General features: G+C 33.7%; 2 protein-coding genes and 2 pseudogenes across 2 annotated transcripts; all 4 read left to right on the plus strand.

Annotated features, from left to right (window-relative positions):
- Nucleotides 1–493: 493 nt before the first annotated feature.
- Nucleotides 494–3,440, plus strand: LOC120148742 (annotated as a pseudogene).
- Nucleotides 3,441–5,807: 2,367 nt separating this feature from the next.
- LOC120148765 lies at nt 5,808–7,432 on the plus strand (annotated as a pseudogene).
- A 1,986-nt stretch (nt 7,433–9,418) lies between these two features.
- LOC120148746 lies at nt 9,419–10,331 on the plus strand. Its single transcript, XM_039161775.1, has 2 exons — nt 9,419–9,753; nt 9,866–10,331. The coding sequence occupies exons 1-2, from the start codon at nt 9,419–9,421 to the stop codon at nt 10,131–10,133; spliced, it is 603 nt and encodes a 200-aa protein (XP_039017706.1). The 3' UTR covers nt 10,134–10,331.
- Nucleotides 10,332–12,452: 2,121 nt separating this feature from the next.
- LOC120148764 (probable pectinesterase 53) lies at nt 12,453–14,507 on the plus strand. Its single transcript, XM_039161789.1, has 5 exons — nt 12,453–12,835; nt 13,130–13,319; nt 13,387–13,593; nt 13,669–13,904; nt 14,325–14,507. The coding sequence occupies exons 1-5, from the start codon at nt 12,477–12,479 to the stop codon at nt 14,470–14,472; spliced, it is 1,140 nt and encodes a 379-aa protein (XP_039017720.1). The 5' UTR covers nt 12,453–12,476; the 3' UTR covers nt 14,473–14,507.
- Nucleotides 14,508–16,183: the final 1,676 nt, after the last annotated feature.

Raw genomic sequence — 16,183 nt, forward strand, 5'->3', positions numbered from 1 at the left:
GTGTAAGTGAACCATGTGATAAAGAGCTATGCGAAAGAACTATGTGATATGAATGTGTAATAAAATAAAAGATAATGCCCATGATATGAGTCATGAGAGCTATAGGTATAGTTGGCATGCCAAGAGTCGAGGGTTACCTATGTCCTTCGGGACATATGAACAATTTACATATGTATTCTGAGACATATGGATGTGGATGTGGATGTGGATGTGGTAAAATAAAGGGTTAGTCGATGAACTGCTCATATACTTTACCCTGAATTTAGCAAGGGTTAGTCGTGTGGATGTGGTAAAATAAAGGGGGAGGTGAACGGTAGTAAAGAAATGAAGTAAAACTCATGGCTTACAACACATCAAACCTTGTTCAAATCCCTTCTTCCTTTATTTCTTTACCGTCCCTTGTGAACAACATAAAAGACAAGCCCCATACCACAATCTCTCAGTCAATAAAAAAACAAACCAACTTCGTTACACAACAAGAAAGAAACAAAACATGCCATGGCAAACTTACGTAGATGAGCACTTCATGTGCTACATCGAGCACCAGAACCTTACCACCGCCACTATCATCGGCCATGCTAGCAGTGTTTGTGTAACACCCCTAACCCGTACCCGACCCGGATACGAATCCGAGGTGCCACATTGACTTTTCAAATCATAGAGAATTAACAAATAAGGATATATTAAATTTTTAATCAAAATAAAAAGGTAGAAAACCTTAATTTAATATAAGATAACAAATTCACGTTCATACTTACATAAAAGCTTTAATAATGTACATAAATACAAAATATGAGTTTACAAAATAGATCAGAGCTTTTCCAATTAAACGTATAATACATGCCAATAGTTTACAAAAGTTCAGAAAACCTACATTCAATTGGTCTTGATCTGATCTTCAAGGTAGTATGCTATCTTCGCCTAGCTTTAATCTTCTGTTTTTTTCAAACCTACGTGTGGAACAATCACACGCTAAGTCGATGACTTAGTGAGGCAAAAACTAAAGAGTATTAACTTTATAGAAGAAATCTTTATTTATTTTATCGAAACATTTCATAAGAATTCCAAAATTATTCTCCATAACAAGAAGGTATAGTTATGTATATTATTCATTTTATATAGATTTGTTTTCAAATGCCCAACGTATACTACTGAGAACTCTAGGTATTTGAGTACATTGAGGTTGTGCACTAATACTGTTACCATAACTCGTAATTTGCACCGAAGTGCCATATATTTGTCCCAAATGACCACATAGGTTTGCACCGAGTGACACATAATTGTCTCGAATGACCACATATGTTTGCACCAAAGTGCCACATAGTTTTGCACCGAAGTGCCACATAATTATCCTGAAGGACCATATAATTGTCCCGAAGGACCACTTAGAACCCTTGACTCTTGGCATGCCAACTATACCTATAATCCTCATACATATACCTTGGGCTTTTAACCACATAATTATTTATCATTCATTATTCAAAGTATTTCTTATTCACATATGCACTTTCACATTGGGTCTTTTCGGATACACATAATCATAAAACATAGCTTACATAATATAATTTAATTAAAACATTGTAAAATATAACATAAAGAAAATTGAAAGGTTTTTTGATCGAAAACATTGAGGTTGGCTTATCGCAAGCCTTCCTCAAATCTAATACAAAACTGAGAAGTTGCACTCAACTTTACCTCACTGAAGTCCTAACGAAGTCCTTAATACTTTTGATTGAAACTTATAATGTCGAGCTGACCAGAAATTGATTATGTTCAACAACTAAACAAAATAATCGAAAATCAATATCATACTCCGAATCACTTATATCCAATCATATTAACTTAAGCTGAAAGAAACACTTGTTTTTCTCATTTCATGCTTAATAGTATCGGTACTACCACTACAGTACCGATACTTCCCTTCAATGGTATCGATACCCCCTACGATACCAATACCATTTTAACATTCTGGAAATTTATGTTGAAAATGGTATCGATACTATACCTATGATATCGATATTTCCAACTCAATATCGATACCCTAATCAACCAGTACCGATACCATCCTTCGAATTCCACTAATTTACCCTTGAAGTATCGATACTATTCTTCCAGTACTGATACTCCATGCCCATAATTGCTATTTTCATTTCGAAAATCAACCAAAATCTTCCTAAATCTCTTAATTTTATCCCTCATTAAGCTTTTAAACTCAACCTTAAACATCCAAATCAATTTGTCTTCATTTACTACTCTTAAACATACAAAATCCCACTAAAACTCTTATATCTAAAAATCATACCATGATTTTAACCAAGTCTTTAATCAATCCTATTATTCCCAACTCTTTAGTTTGATCATTGATAAGTCAAATTCATCACTAAAACTTCAGAAACTACACCATATCAAATATTCATTTCAACCCATTTTACAAATCATTTTTAATTCACTCTTCTTGTTGTTTTAATCCTATACAAGTTTTCCTTAAGCTTATATAACCCCAAGCTTTCATTACCAAACCAAAAATTGAAAGAACCATCAAATTTACAAAACTTACCTTTGATGGTGGAGTTCACAGCAAGAAGAAGAGAGCAAGAAATGGGTTTCATACTTTTCCCTCTTATCCACGTGCTTATCCCTTACATCCTTTAACATTAAAACGACCATAATGTCGTTTCCACTAATCCAAAATTACTATCAAGCCCTCCACAAAAATTCCACATAAATCCTTGAATTTTTCAAACTATTATAATTCAACCATTGAGTTTAAAATTCTTACATTCTGGTCATTGACCCATTGATTGGGATGTTACAGTTTGGGCCAAGAGCGACAAGTTTCGTGACATACTCATCATATTCATGACAACCCCTTTCTTTCATTTCTTTTTCTGATCAGTTCTGATATGATCACTTTATTACTTATAATTGAAGAGTTGAAGAGTTGAAGAGTTGAAGGGTAATGAGATCAGTGACATCATGAAAGACTTCGACTCGTCGGGCCACCTTGCCCCGACTGGCTTACACCTCGGCGGAGTCAAGTATATGGTCATCCAGGGTGAGCCCGGTATGTTATCCGTGGCAAAAAGGTAATTAATGTTTGTCACTTCAGTTATAATTTTATTGTAACATGCAAGGATGAACATAAAATTTTGAAGGAGTATTTGTGCTCGTTAACCCCTCGGTCCATCCCGATGGTACATGTTATGAGGCGATTGATTTTGGGGTGGTGCAGGGATCAGGAGGGATCACGATCAAGAAAATGGCACAGGCGCTAATATTCGGGGTCTATGATGAACCGGTGACCCCAGGGCAATGCAATCTGGATGTGGAGAGGCTGGGAGATTACCTTGCTGAGCAGGGCATGTAGTGCACCTACCGAACCAATATTTTCCTTTTTTTTGCTTATTAAGTTTTGGGTTTCTATGTAATTTGCATCTTCTCCCATTAATAATCCAAATAATCAAAATAGTCCCTCCACTATAAGGTATTATTTTTAGTTATTTTTAATGATATTTAAAAAGTAATTGATATACTCTGTCTATAATATTAGGATAAAGTACACAAATGATCCCTCGATTATAAGATACTATTTTATAAAGTCCTTCAACTATTAAAAATTACAAAAGAGTCCTCCGACTATAGATTGTTACTTTGTTGAGTCCTTTGACTATTAAAAGTTACAAAATTGTCACTGAATGATTCATTATTTTCCAAACCCACCATTTTTTTAAAATAAAAATAGACGCTATTTTGAGCTAAGCATTAACCCAATGATTGTAATATGATAAAATCTAATCACATAATCTCATATTAGTCATCATGCTAACGTCCAACTTGAATAACCACCAATTTTTTTAACTAAAAAGGATGAGTTTGGAACATAATAACTAGTCAGGTGACCATTTTATAACTTTTAATAGTTGAGGGACTTAACAAAGTAACATTCTATAATCGAATGACTATTTTATCATTTTAATAGTCAAATGATTTAATAGAGCAGTACCCTATAATCAGAGGATTATTTGTGTATTTTACCCATAATATTAATAATTATTGTCATTGAATTAGTTCATCGTTACTCAATCGTAAATTCACGTCAATTATATAGATGCTACATCATCTAGAACATGACTCAATGAAAAGTACCTAGAGATTGATTATTTTATAAGAAACACTCCAATCTAAAAAAATAAGGTAAGTTATGCGTTTAATACCTAAATTATTAATTTTGATCAATTTTATTATTTAAATTTATAAAATTTTAAAATCATACCTAAAATTTAGTTTTTGTTTCATTTTAGTATCTATCATTGAGACTTTAGTTTTTGTTTCATTATAGTATCTCGTTCAAAATTTAACGTTAAGTTTTGAAAAAAAACTGAAAGTTTAGGTACTAAAACACATAATCCAGGTACTAAATGTGTTAAGTCTTTAACGATGGATACTAAAATAAAATAAAAATGTATAATTTTAAAAAAATTAAAAGTTTAAGTACTAAAATAAATTAAAATTAATAGTTTAGGTACTAAATATGTAATTTACCCGAAAAATAATGACACTTGAAAAAAAATTAGTTTTTAATCGAAATCATTTTTTTATTCCATTAAAATTTGATTCGGTCTTAAAATTTTAATGGGTATAATATGATTAAAAAATAGTTAAGTCTTGATTATTATCAAGTTTAAGCTTAAAATAATATGTAATATATTATTCCATAAATGGGTTAATAATAAAGATCAAATGTATTATTATATAAATTTATTTAATTATCAATTAACTATGTAACTTGATTTAAATCAATTTAAGAATTTAATGAAATAATTGATAAAAGCAATTATTCGATGAAAATAAAATTGATCTAATTGTTTAGTTGACATAATTGATAGTGTAGCCGAAAAGGGATTGTTTGTGGCTCAAATCTAGGGATGAGGTCCGAAGTCGATGGGTTTCACCTGACTTAACTCGATCGGGTTTTGATAATTTTATAAAAAAAAATTGGGTTTAGGTCGAGGTTTTTTAAAGTTATGCTAGGGTCAGGTTAGATTCGAGTTTAGGGTGAAAAATATATGATCCGACCCAAAATTTTTGTAATTTTACCTTATATATTTATGTATAATTATAATAGTAATCTTTTATATATTATTTTATTTTATTTCAATTAAATTTTTATTTTTATTAAATAAAAATAATATTTTTAATAAATATTTTATTTCGGATCGGATCGGGTCTGAATTTTATCTCAAAAATCTGGTCGAGTTCGAGTCAAGTGGAAGAAGTATATTTTTCGCGTCGGATTTAAGTCGGGCGGAGGATTTTAAATTTCTGAGTCGGGTCAGGTGGACTGAAAATCTAAAGTGAGCCGATCCATGCATATCTAAGGATGGGCATCAGACCCGAACCCGACGGGTTATGACCCGACCCGATCGGTCGGGTTTTTATAAAAAAAAAATTGGGTTCAGGTCGGGTTTTTTTAAGGTGATGTTCGGGCCGGGTCAGATTCGAGTTTAGGGTGAAAAATACCCCACCCGATCCAGAAAAAAATATAATTTTATCTTATATATTTAGAAATAATTACAATAATACCCTCTATATATTATTTTTTTCAATTAAATCATTATTTTTATTAAATAAAAAATAATATTTTTTTATTATTTCAAATCGAATCGAATCGAATTTGAATTTTATCTCAAAAAATCAGATTAAATTCAGATCGAATGAAGAATATATACTTTTTTTTTTTTTTTTTTTGAATTGAGTCGAGTGAAAGATATAAAATTCTCATGTCAGATTGACCCAAATCTAACCCAAAACCGACGCATCTATCTCTACCCAAATCCTAAACAGGTAAGAAAATTGAAGAAAAAGGAATATAGTAGATCTCGTTAGTCCTGCGCTATATCTTCGCCCTGCATTGTTGTTGTCCTTTCAGTCAAAACACTTCCTCACTTCCTTAATTTTTCAAAGCTCTACAAGAAGAAATCAAGGGAAGCTTAGGAAGAAGGAAGAAGAAGTAGAAGAAGAAGATGTCGTGGCGAGCTTATGTCGATGATCACTTGTTGTGTGATATTGAAGGCAACCACCTAACTTCCGCTGCCATCATCGGCCAAGACGGCAGCGTTTGGGCCCAGAGCTCCAATTTCCCCCAGGTTTTTCTTCTCCTGTAAATCTTCCCTTCTTTTTGTTTTTGGGTTTGGTTTCTCAAAGAAGAAGGTGGATCTGGTTCCCATGGTTGATTTCTCTCTTTAATGAAACTATTTTTTTTTGAAGTTGAAGTTGATTCTTTTGGGCTATGATTTAGTAGTTCATGTTGCTGGAGGTGTCGAAAGATTTGATTTTCATGCATAGGAAACCTGTATGATTTCTGGGTTTGTTTATCTTTGTTTAGATATCTTAGTTTTTCAAGCATTAAGCATTAATTGAATCAATTTTTTTCGATTTGAGAATTTAATTGATTTAATTTCTTGATTTGAGAGTTTAATTAGATGAAAAAGAATTGTTCAGATGGTTTTAGGCATTTAGACAGTAGAATGTGATGTTTATTTCCTGTTCTTTTTCCCCATCAACCTGTGCTTATTGGTTCTTGGTCTTATGTTTATTTCAGTTGAAGCAAGAGGAAATCACTGGCATCATGAATGACTTCAAGGAACCTGGATCACTTGCCCCAACTGGATTGTACATTGGTGGCACTAAATACATGGTGATCCAAGGTGAACCCGGCGCCGTTATTCGGGGAAGAAGGTGACGTTCTCCCTCGGTTCTTCGTTTTGCTGCGCTTGTGACACTAACAAATCTCATGAGCACATGCATTCTTTTACATATTGGTCAATGCAAATAGATTTGAAATTTATGCATTTAGATCCGAGTATAGTTTCTGGTTCAACCTTTTGATAAAATTAGTTACATCGATGCTGTGCTCTCGTATCTATTCGGTACACAGTTCGTCTTGTGCTTTCGTAGGAATGGCATTGAGGGGTATACGCATAACTTTCTAGTCGGTATCTCACGTGTGTGTGTCACGGTTGTATTCTAAGCATTTGCCAATTTAATTTCAGGGACCGGGAGGTGTTACCGTTAAGAAGACCAATCTGGCCTTGATCATTGGAATCTATGACGAACCAATGACACCCGGGCAGTGCAACATGGTTGTCGAAAGGCTCGGCGATTATCTCATTGATCAGGGTCTTTAATCTCTTTGGTGCGCCCCTTATTTGTTGGTTTCTATACAAAAGTGCACCTGCCGCCTCATATAGTAACGGTTTGAGTGCAGATAAATAATAGTACTTTCAAGTCATGGGATCCTTGTTCCGGTTACAGAATGGTTGGTGTTTGTAATATTAGCTATGCTTATCATCTCTTGCTTTGTCGATGTACTCGTTTCATGGTTGGTATGATTAAAGAATGTTCGAGTGAAATACTTTGTCTACGTTTACAATGGTGTATACAATGGATGTGTTTAATACATCCTCATTTCACAGTAAAAATCCGACTATATGGGATAAGAATGCAAAGATATGGTATGAAAGGTAAGGGTGTTAAAAAATATTCAACTCGAACTAATCGACTCGTTGACCCATTGATCTGGTATAAAATTATTACGTATTTTAGAGGAAAATATCTGATTTTGTGAGCCGGGTACCTGATCTGTTATTTTTTGTGGATTTTCGGGTCGGGCTCGAGTCGAGTCAAAAATTTATCTTTAACTGGGTACATGCCAACCCCCAACCCGTTGATCTAGTTTCCTTTTTCATTTTATTACTATTTTTTATTTTAAATTAGATTTTTCATTTCTAATTTCAAAATTATTTTATCTTAACATTCTAAATCTATATTTTTAAAAAATTATTTCACTTTATTTTAATTATTTTTTAAATTATTTATCTTAATCTTAAATTATTTAAATTTAATTGAAATTTTATTTTATTAATTTTATATTTTATTATATAATTTGAATTTATAAATGTTACGTTTATGCCATATATTATAAACTTTTAAATTTTATATTTTATATTTTTTCTATGTGATTTTTTTGAAAAAACAATATAAATTTAAAAAACAAAAAAACAAATTAATCGGATACCTGTGACTTGAAAATACATACACCAAAATTTTATGAGTACTCAAAAATCGAGTACTCGCCTCTTATAGGTTGGATCATAGGTTGAATATTTACGACCTAAAAATCTCGAATTTGAACACTACGTAATGAATTAAAGGGATAAAAATGCAAAGATATGGGGATCTACAACAAAATCGTAATGTGGCTGCCTGCCTATAAATTACACTACAAATGGCCACTTCCCATCATCATTTTGCTCTTAAGTCAACTGCCCTAGCCTAACTCATATGATGTCACCAACTTTAATGGGTAATTTACATTTTGATCACTGAGTTTAATTTTAACGAGAGCATTTGGCTTCCACGTTTTCTTCAAAGAATACACTAATCGTGTTTGCTTTTCGGACCATACAAAGTTAGATGTCCCTTAGGTAGAGGACACTTGTAATTACAATCACAGTTAAATATACTTTAAATAGTTTAAGGGGTAAAGTACATAAATGATCCTCCGACTATAAGATATTAATTTATTAAGTTTTTCGATTATTAAAAGTTATAAAATAGTCATCTGATTATAGAGTGTTACAAATGATCACCCGACTATTCATTATGTTCATAACTCACCCTTTTTCATTAAAAAAATTGACGGTATTTTAAGTTGAATATTAACATGCTGACTATGATATGATAAAATCTGATCTTAGAATCTCACATGATAGTCATATCTCAGTCATCATGTTAACGTCCAGCTCAGACAACCTATAATTTTTAATGAAAAATAATGAGTTTGGAATTTAATGAATAATTGAATAACTATTTTGTAACTTTTAATAGTCGAGAGATTTAATAAAGTACTCGATAGTCAGGGGACAATTTGTATATTTTACCCTAATTTTAATTATAATCACTTCTTATAATAAATTTTAAGAGAATGTACCTGCAGTAATATCCAAATTTAAAATCTCGCACGAACGAGATGTAATAAATGAATTGTTGTTATTTATCTAGAGTTCGAGCATTAGAAATATTAAGAGTGTGAACGTTTAATATCAAATTATTACGAATTATTTTTGAATATATATTATATTTTACTTACTCAGATTAATAAAAAAAACCTTTAAACAGTTGGGACATGTAGAATATTGTAATGGCTTTTTGAAGCAAAGTTACTAAAGATATAAACCTCATTTTCAGCTAAGAGAGAGTGAGTAGGATATGGATGCCTTCAAATTTAGATCTTATCCAATCTCCTAGTACAATGGGAAAGGTATATTCAATATGGACCACTAGTGTATACATGATAGTGACAAATCTTGGAATAAAGGGGCAAAAAAAAATCATTTTTAAAATACAATAAATTGATATGGTCAGGATTATCCTATGCTTACATGCCACCACATATATTTATATAGGTATATCCATATGCTCCCTCTTACAAGACCACATAGTTTCACTGGGTTTTCAGAACTCAGATCTTACTTTTGTTCTTGTTCTTGTTCCTGCTATTTCAAGCAACTTGATGATCATGCAAGGGGATGACTCTATATCCATTGAATCCTCCATAGGTGAAAACTCATCAGAAAACTCCATTTCTTCAACATCTTCATCAGACTTGGTTGATGATGCATCTTCTGCAACATCATCATCCAATGGACCTCTTTATGAATTGTCAGATCTCATGGCTCAGCTGCCTCTCAGGTAAGCAAACATAGACTGACATATCAGTACTTGTGAGATGGACCGAGGGAAGATCGGTCCTTTAATATAAAATCTTACATCCATCTTTAACTGCATCCGTCCTTAATTGCAGGAGAGGGCTTTCTAAGCATTACCAAGGGAAGTCTCAGTCTTTCACATCATTAGCAAGGGTGATGAGCATAGAGGATGTTCCAAAGAAAGTGGTCAGAGGAAAGGTGAAACAATGTAAGAGCCATGGTTGGGGACTTGATGGTGGTCAGAGAAGCAAGTCATGTAGTCCAAAGGCTACCATATCAAAGAAGGGTTGCTATAGTAGAAGCTTTTTCATGTCTTCTCTAGGTAAGACTAGTAGTAATAATGTAGTGATTAGTGAAAAGTGAAGGATTATTGAGGTATTGCTGTTTGTGGATTCAAGCGAAAATGGGATTTATCCGTGTAAAGTTATATTTGTCAAAGGTTTAAAGATGATTTATAACCTAATAAGGGGTTTTAAGACTACAGATTAGTAGTTTATCAGCAAACCAGAAGCTTAATTGTGTAAACCCACATGTGTATATGCATTTGCTCATGGCATCCAAGTATGCAACTACAATGGTTGCTGTACAATTTTGTGAAGATTTCATAGAAATTATAGAGGTATTGGTACAAGACATTTGGTGTTAGATTGGTACAAGCCTCTTTAGCAACATGAAAGATATTGTGTCAAACTAAACCTGGGTCAAGAAACCAAACTAGTTGTAGACACTAAATTTGTTGTTATTTAAGTAGTCCAAACTAGTTTTCCATGGAGGACCAAGGAGGCATGCCTGACAGATCCTAGCAACTCTCTAATCTTCATGATGTTATTTTAAACTGTGGTGGTTATACGAATGATTGTTATTTTTAGAAGTTTCAAATTCGAGTATCAGCGATTACATAGTGTTGTATTTGAATATTCATTTGAAAACGAGGGAGGGTTTTTAGAACCGATACTACTACTTGTACAATAATTAAAAATCATTTTAACATAGTTTAAGGATCAATTGTGTGCTTTATCCTAGTATTTTATCATTAATGTAATAACTTCATCAACTTCATCAAATTAGGTAAGACTTATTTCATGTCAATATTATAGAGGTTAAAAATGAAAATAAATGAATGATACACGTTAGGGGTGTTTAATGAGTTGAGTCGTTCGAATTTGACTTAATCAAAGTTTAGGAAAAATTCAACTCGGGTTGACTCGAGATCTTAACAAGTTGAGTCGAGCAAGGTCTAACTAGACTCGATAAGTTTATGAATAACTCTTTATTTTTTAATATAAATTTTTAGTACTTATCTTAAAAAATTATTTCATTAAAAAATACTAATTTATTAATAGATAATAAAAAAGATAAATTATTAATCTATTAATTTTTTTAATAAATAAAAAAAATATTGAATTATTAATTAATAATTATTATACCAAAAATCAAGTCTTATTTATTATTTTAATATATTTGTGTTGTGATTGTTATTTTATATTTTAGATTTTAAAATTGTTTCATACACTCTTTTGATATTTTTTGTTAAATTTATTAATTTATGTTTATATTAAGATATACATAATATAAGTAGATTTTACCTATAGTTATGAAAATAAGTTAAAAATTTCGGTGAAATTAATGAGCAATGAGGCGAACAACGAACATTGAGCTTAACGAGCAACGATTCAAGTTGAACAACAAAATATTTTAATGGACACGATCCGAGTACTGTCCAACTCGCTCGATACTCACCCCTAATATACACCAAACTTTCCCCTGTGCACGAATTATGGGCATAGGAGAAGTTTGTATGATAATAGAAAGAAGGGTCTGGTACAGTTGTTTGTTTAGAATTCTTGGAAATTTGGACATGTGAACATGTCCTAGACTACGTTTCTTGGCATCCTCCCTCCCCTTTAGCTGCCCTGTCCTAGTTTTAGACGCAACAAAATCAAATCAGTGGGTTGATTTAGTTGGCTTCCATTTATAGCATTTTTATCCATATTTTTACCCCACTAATCAAGTATAAAGCAAGACGAATTCTCGTTGGTATAACTAATGATAATTTATGAGAGAAAAAAGAAGAGGGCAACCCCATTATCAGTTGAAGCATATATTCACTACAAAAACAAGGGGATGCCACTCACGGGCATTACAACACAAACAACAGAACAAAAGGAGATTATAATAATAAAGAAAATAGTTTGAATTTGGTCCTCTCCCTTGTGGCCTAGATTGCTTGCTTTTCCCCCCTCCCATGTATCCTTCTCTCTTCTTCTCTGACATCTTCTGCCACCCAAATGGACCCGTGACCTCAACCTTCCATCATTCATTCCCTCTCTTTCTCTGTCTTCATTTTTTTTTCTTTCAATTTTAAAATTTCGTCTTAACTATAATTCAAACCGACTCAAGTCGTACATCTATTTTTTATGGAGAATCTCATAGTAAAAATTGTCTATATACACATAAATTCGAATTCAAAATCTACTTAAGTGATATCAAATTAATTACCACTTGAACCAATATGTTCATCTTTCTTTCTCTATCTTCACAACCAACAAATATATATATATATATATATATATATATATATATATCACTTTTCTGCCTAACAATAAAGTACCTATTAACCAGTATATAAAGCATGATTGGAACTGGCCAGTTCATGAATTGAACCTCTATAAAAGACATCCTCTTTTTGCTCTCATTCTTGAAACCATGCCAAGATTTCAACTTCTTCTTTACATCACCATCTTTGTTCTTCTCTTGAACTCGGGGCACACATTGTGCCGTACCAAATCAGTCAGGGCCAAAATCTCTAGAGGGAAGCAGAGGCAGTCAAATGTGACAGAAACCCATGTCTCGGAGCTGCAGTTCATGCAGTGGGTCAGATTCGTTGGTAGCCTTAATCACTCGGTTTTTAAGTCAGCAAAGAACAAGCTTTTTCCTTCTTATACCCTCACCGTCGACAAGAATCCGGGCGCCGGAGACTTCACCACTATTCAGGACGCCATTGATTCTCTCCCTTCTGTTAACCTTGTCAGAGTGGTCATCAAAGTCCAAGCAGGGGTTTACACGTGAGTACTTTGACCTTTTATACCCTGGCCTTGCTTCGATTGTAGTTTTACTCGTCCTTGTGCTCCTCTGCAAATATCCATATATATACATATTTATAGATTCTAGAGCTTGTCAACATTCACTTGTGTACATACAAATACGAGAATGTTGTCCCCGTTTTTGTTTGTTTTTATGTCTTTTATCTGTCTGATTGAAATCCCCATTGAAATGGTCTAATTCAAGACTAATCTTTTCTTTCATGTAGTTCATGTCTTGCTTGTGAAAGAAGTTGATCGTTTTGATTTGATTTTCAGGGAGAAGGTTAACATTCCACCATTGAAATCCTTCATAACCGTTGAAGGGTCAGGAGCAGATGAAACAATTGTTCAATGGGGAGACACAGCTCAAACACCTGGTCCGAGAGGACAGCCTATGGGAACCTATGCTTCTGCAACTTTCGCCGTCAATTCACCTTATTTCATAGCCAAAACCATAACATTCAAGGTACCATAATTGAACCCAGTCTTGAACTATTTCTTCTTATTTGTGAAAGGAAATAACATCTGTGCAGAACACAACACCGGTGCCACGACCGGGAGCTGTCGGAAAGCAAGCGGTGGCATTCAGGATATCAGCAGACACAGCTACATTTTTAGGGTGTAAATTCCTTGGAGCTCAAGACACTCTCTATGATCACTTCGGCAGACATTACTACAAAGACTGTTACATCGAAGGTTCGGTCGATTTCATCTTCGGAAACAGTCTCTCCCTCTTCGAGGTCAGTAACAACTCACCCTGCATTAACCGAACCAACCCTATACACATATGTTGTCTTTCGGGATGTTCCTTTCAGGGATGTCACGTGCATGCAGTGGCAACATTAACAGGGGCAGTAACAGCACAAGGAAGAGGGAGTATCTTAGATGACACGGGCTTCTCTTTCGTGAACTGTAAGGTCACGGGGTCAGGGGCACTGTACCTCGGGAGGGCATGGGGTCCTTTCTCCAGGGTGGTCTTTGCTTACACTTATATGGATAACATCATCATTCCCAAGGGCTGGTATAACTGGGGCGACCCTGCTCGTGAAATGTAATCTCTTTTGCTTTCACCTTCTCTTTCATGCATGCATATGTGCAACATGATCTCATCATCCATTAGTTAACTAAAACTGATTACATTATTGGATAAGTAGTGGATATACATACATACATACATATATATATATATATATATATGGAAAACGAGTAGGACAAGAAATTTGGGCGGTTACTGATACAGAAACCTGAGGCTCAGAACTGTGTGAGCTTTCCTTTGATCTATTAAACCTACGTGTAATGCACCATTGAAGGCACCCAAAAATATATATTAGATTAGGTAGTGATGGTGATCGGTGATAAAGATATAATATATTTTTGCAGAAGCTATATAGCATGCGCATGCATGATCGGTGGTGCTATAAAGTGTTTGTAATTTTGTATTGAAGTGGTCGGTTTTTGTTTTTGCTTGCAGGACTGTGTTTTATGGGCAGTACAAGTGCATGGGACCGGGAGCAAGCTTTGCAGGAAGGGTTTCATGGTCGAGGGAGCTTACGGATGAAGAGGCTAAGCCTTTTATTTCTCTCAGTTTCATCGATGGCTCCGAGTGGATCAAATTGTAATCATTGGAGACTTCTTGGATTAATTTGTGTATATTAACAAAGGAAAAATAACAACATTTATCATTTAGCCTTACTAATTTTCTGATTTGGTCATTGAAGTTTGATCAATAATACATAAGAGATTCCATTAAATTGGATTATGTTATAAATGAAACCTCATATATTAAATTAAAGAGAAAATTCAGCTTTTAGTCCTCGATACAATTTTTTTTCCGATCCACATTAGTCTTTGAACTTCAATTTCTAATCATTTTGATGTTGTGACACGGTGGCACTCTAAAATGGTGTCAAATGTTACAATTTTAAAGTGAGATAAATTACACGTTTAATACTTAAACTATTAGTTTTGGTCCGTTTTAGTACCTAAACTTTTAATTTTTTAAAACTATCAGTTTATGTATTAAAGGCGTTAAATTTTTTAACAGTGGGTACTAAAATGAAACAAAAACTATATGTTAGGTATGATTTTAAAAATATTGAAAGTTTAGGTACTAAAATGGACAAAAAGTAATAGTTTATGTACTAAATGCATAGTTTGCCCTTTTAAAGTGACGTAACATCATATCAAGTATAAGAATTAATGTGGACAAAGAAAAGTTCAAGAATTGGAAAAAAAATGTTAATCCACATGGAGTACAAATTGTTCTATCCTTAAACCAAAAGGGGAAACTGTAAAGAGACTAAATTCTAAAAATTAAAAGTTGAGGGACTAAGTTTTAAACATGCAAAGAATATAGGATGAGATTAAGGGCCCTAGTCCATTCACCTCATGGATTAATAAGGCCCTGCTCTTTGTGCTTTGAAGGTGTGTGAGAGGATTGTTACAATTGTTTGGGTCAGTTGTGGTTTCCTAAAGAAAGTGACCAAAGTAACCCAATTGCTGAACAACGCCTAAAAAATTAAGGGTTAGTACCTAACATCTCAGTTTTGTTCTGTTTTAGTACTTAACCTTTCGGTTTTTCTCCCCTGATAAATGTGGTTAAACAACTCTCTCGTATGCATGTCATCGTTGCCGTCTGGTTGGCTAGGATCATGATAATATTGAAATGAGTATTATTCAAATTATATTTATAGGCAATTTAAACTTTTAATTGGTCAGATAATTTGCTGTAATTACCTTTGATCTTTTACAACTTGAACATAGACGATTTTGGGGTTAAGATCGAATTATTAAGGTTTAGTTTTAGCCGTTTGACCTACTGTTTTAACAGTTAATTTTTTGCATATCCAAGCAGGCCGGATACGCTCGTGTTGTGCCAATTTAGCTTGGAGGTGAAACCGGGCGCGAGCATTGGACTAGTCGGGAAAAGCGGATGTGGAAAATCAACTGTTATTGGATTAATACAAAGATTTTAAGATGTCGACTTGGGGTCGGTGAGAGTAGATGGTATAGACATAAGAGGATTAGACATTCAATGGTACAGGAGGCAAATGGCATATTCAGGCACCATCCGCGATAACATTGTGTTTGGAAAGCTCGATGCATCCGAGAACGAAGTCGTGGAAGCAGCCAGAGCAGCAAATGCTCATGAATTCATCTCGTAAGTTGTTTACTTTCTAACCATCGTGTTAACTGCATTCGTAACCCAGAATCAAGCTAACATTGCTGCGATAATGTGTAGGGCATTGAAGGAAGGATACGAAACAGAATGCGGAGAAAGAGGAGTGAAACCATCAGGACAGAAACAAAGAATGGCCATTGCTAGAGCTA

This window comes from Hibiscus syriacus, unplaced genomic scaffold (assembly GCF_006381635.1).
Source record: "Hibiscus syriacus cultivar Baekdansim isolate YM2019G1 unplaced genomic scaffold, ASM638163v2 tig00110986_pilon, whole genome shotgun sequence".
Taxonomy (NCBI): Eukaryota; Viridiplantae; Streptophyta; class Magnoliopsida; order Malvales; family Malvaceae; genus Hibiscus; species Hibiscus syriacus.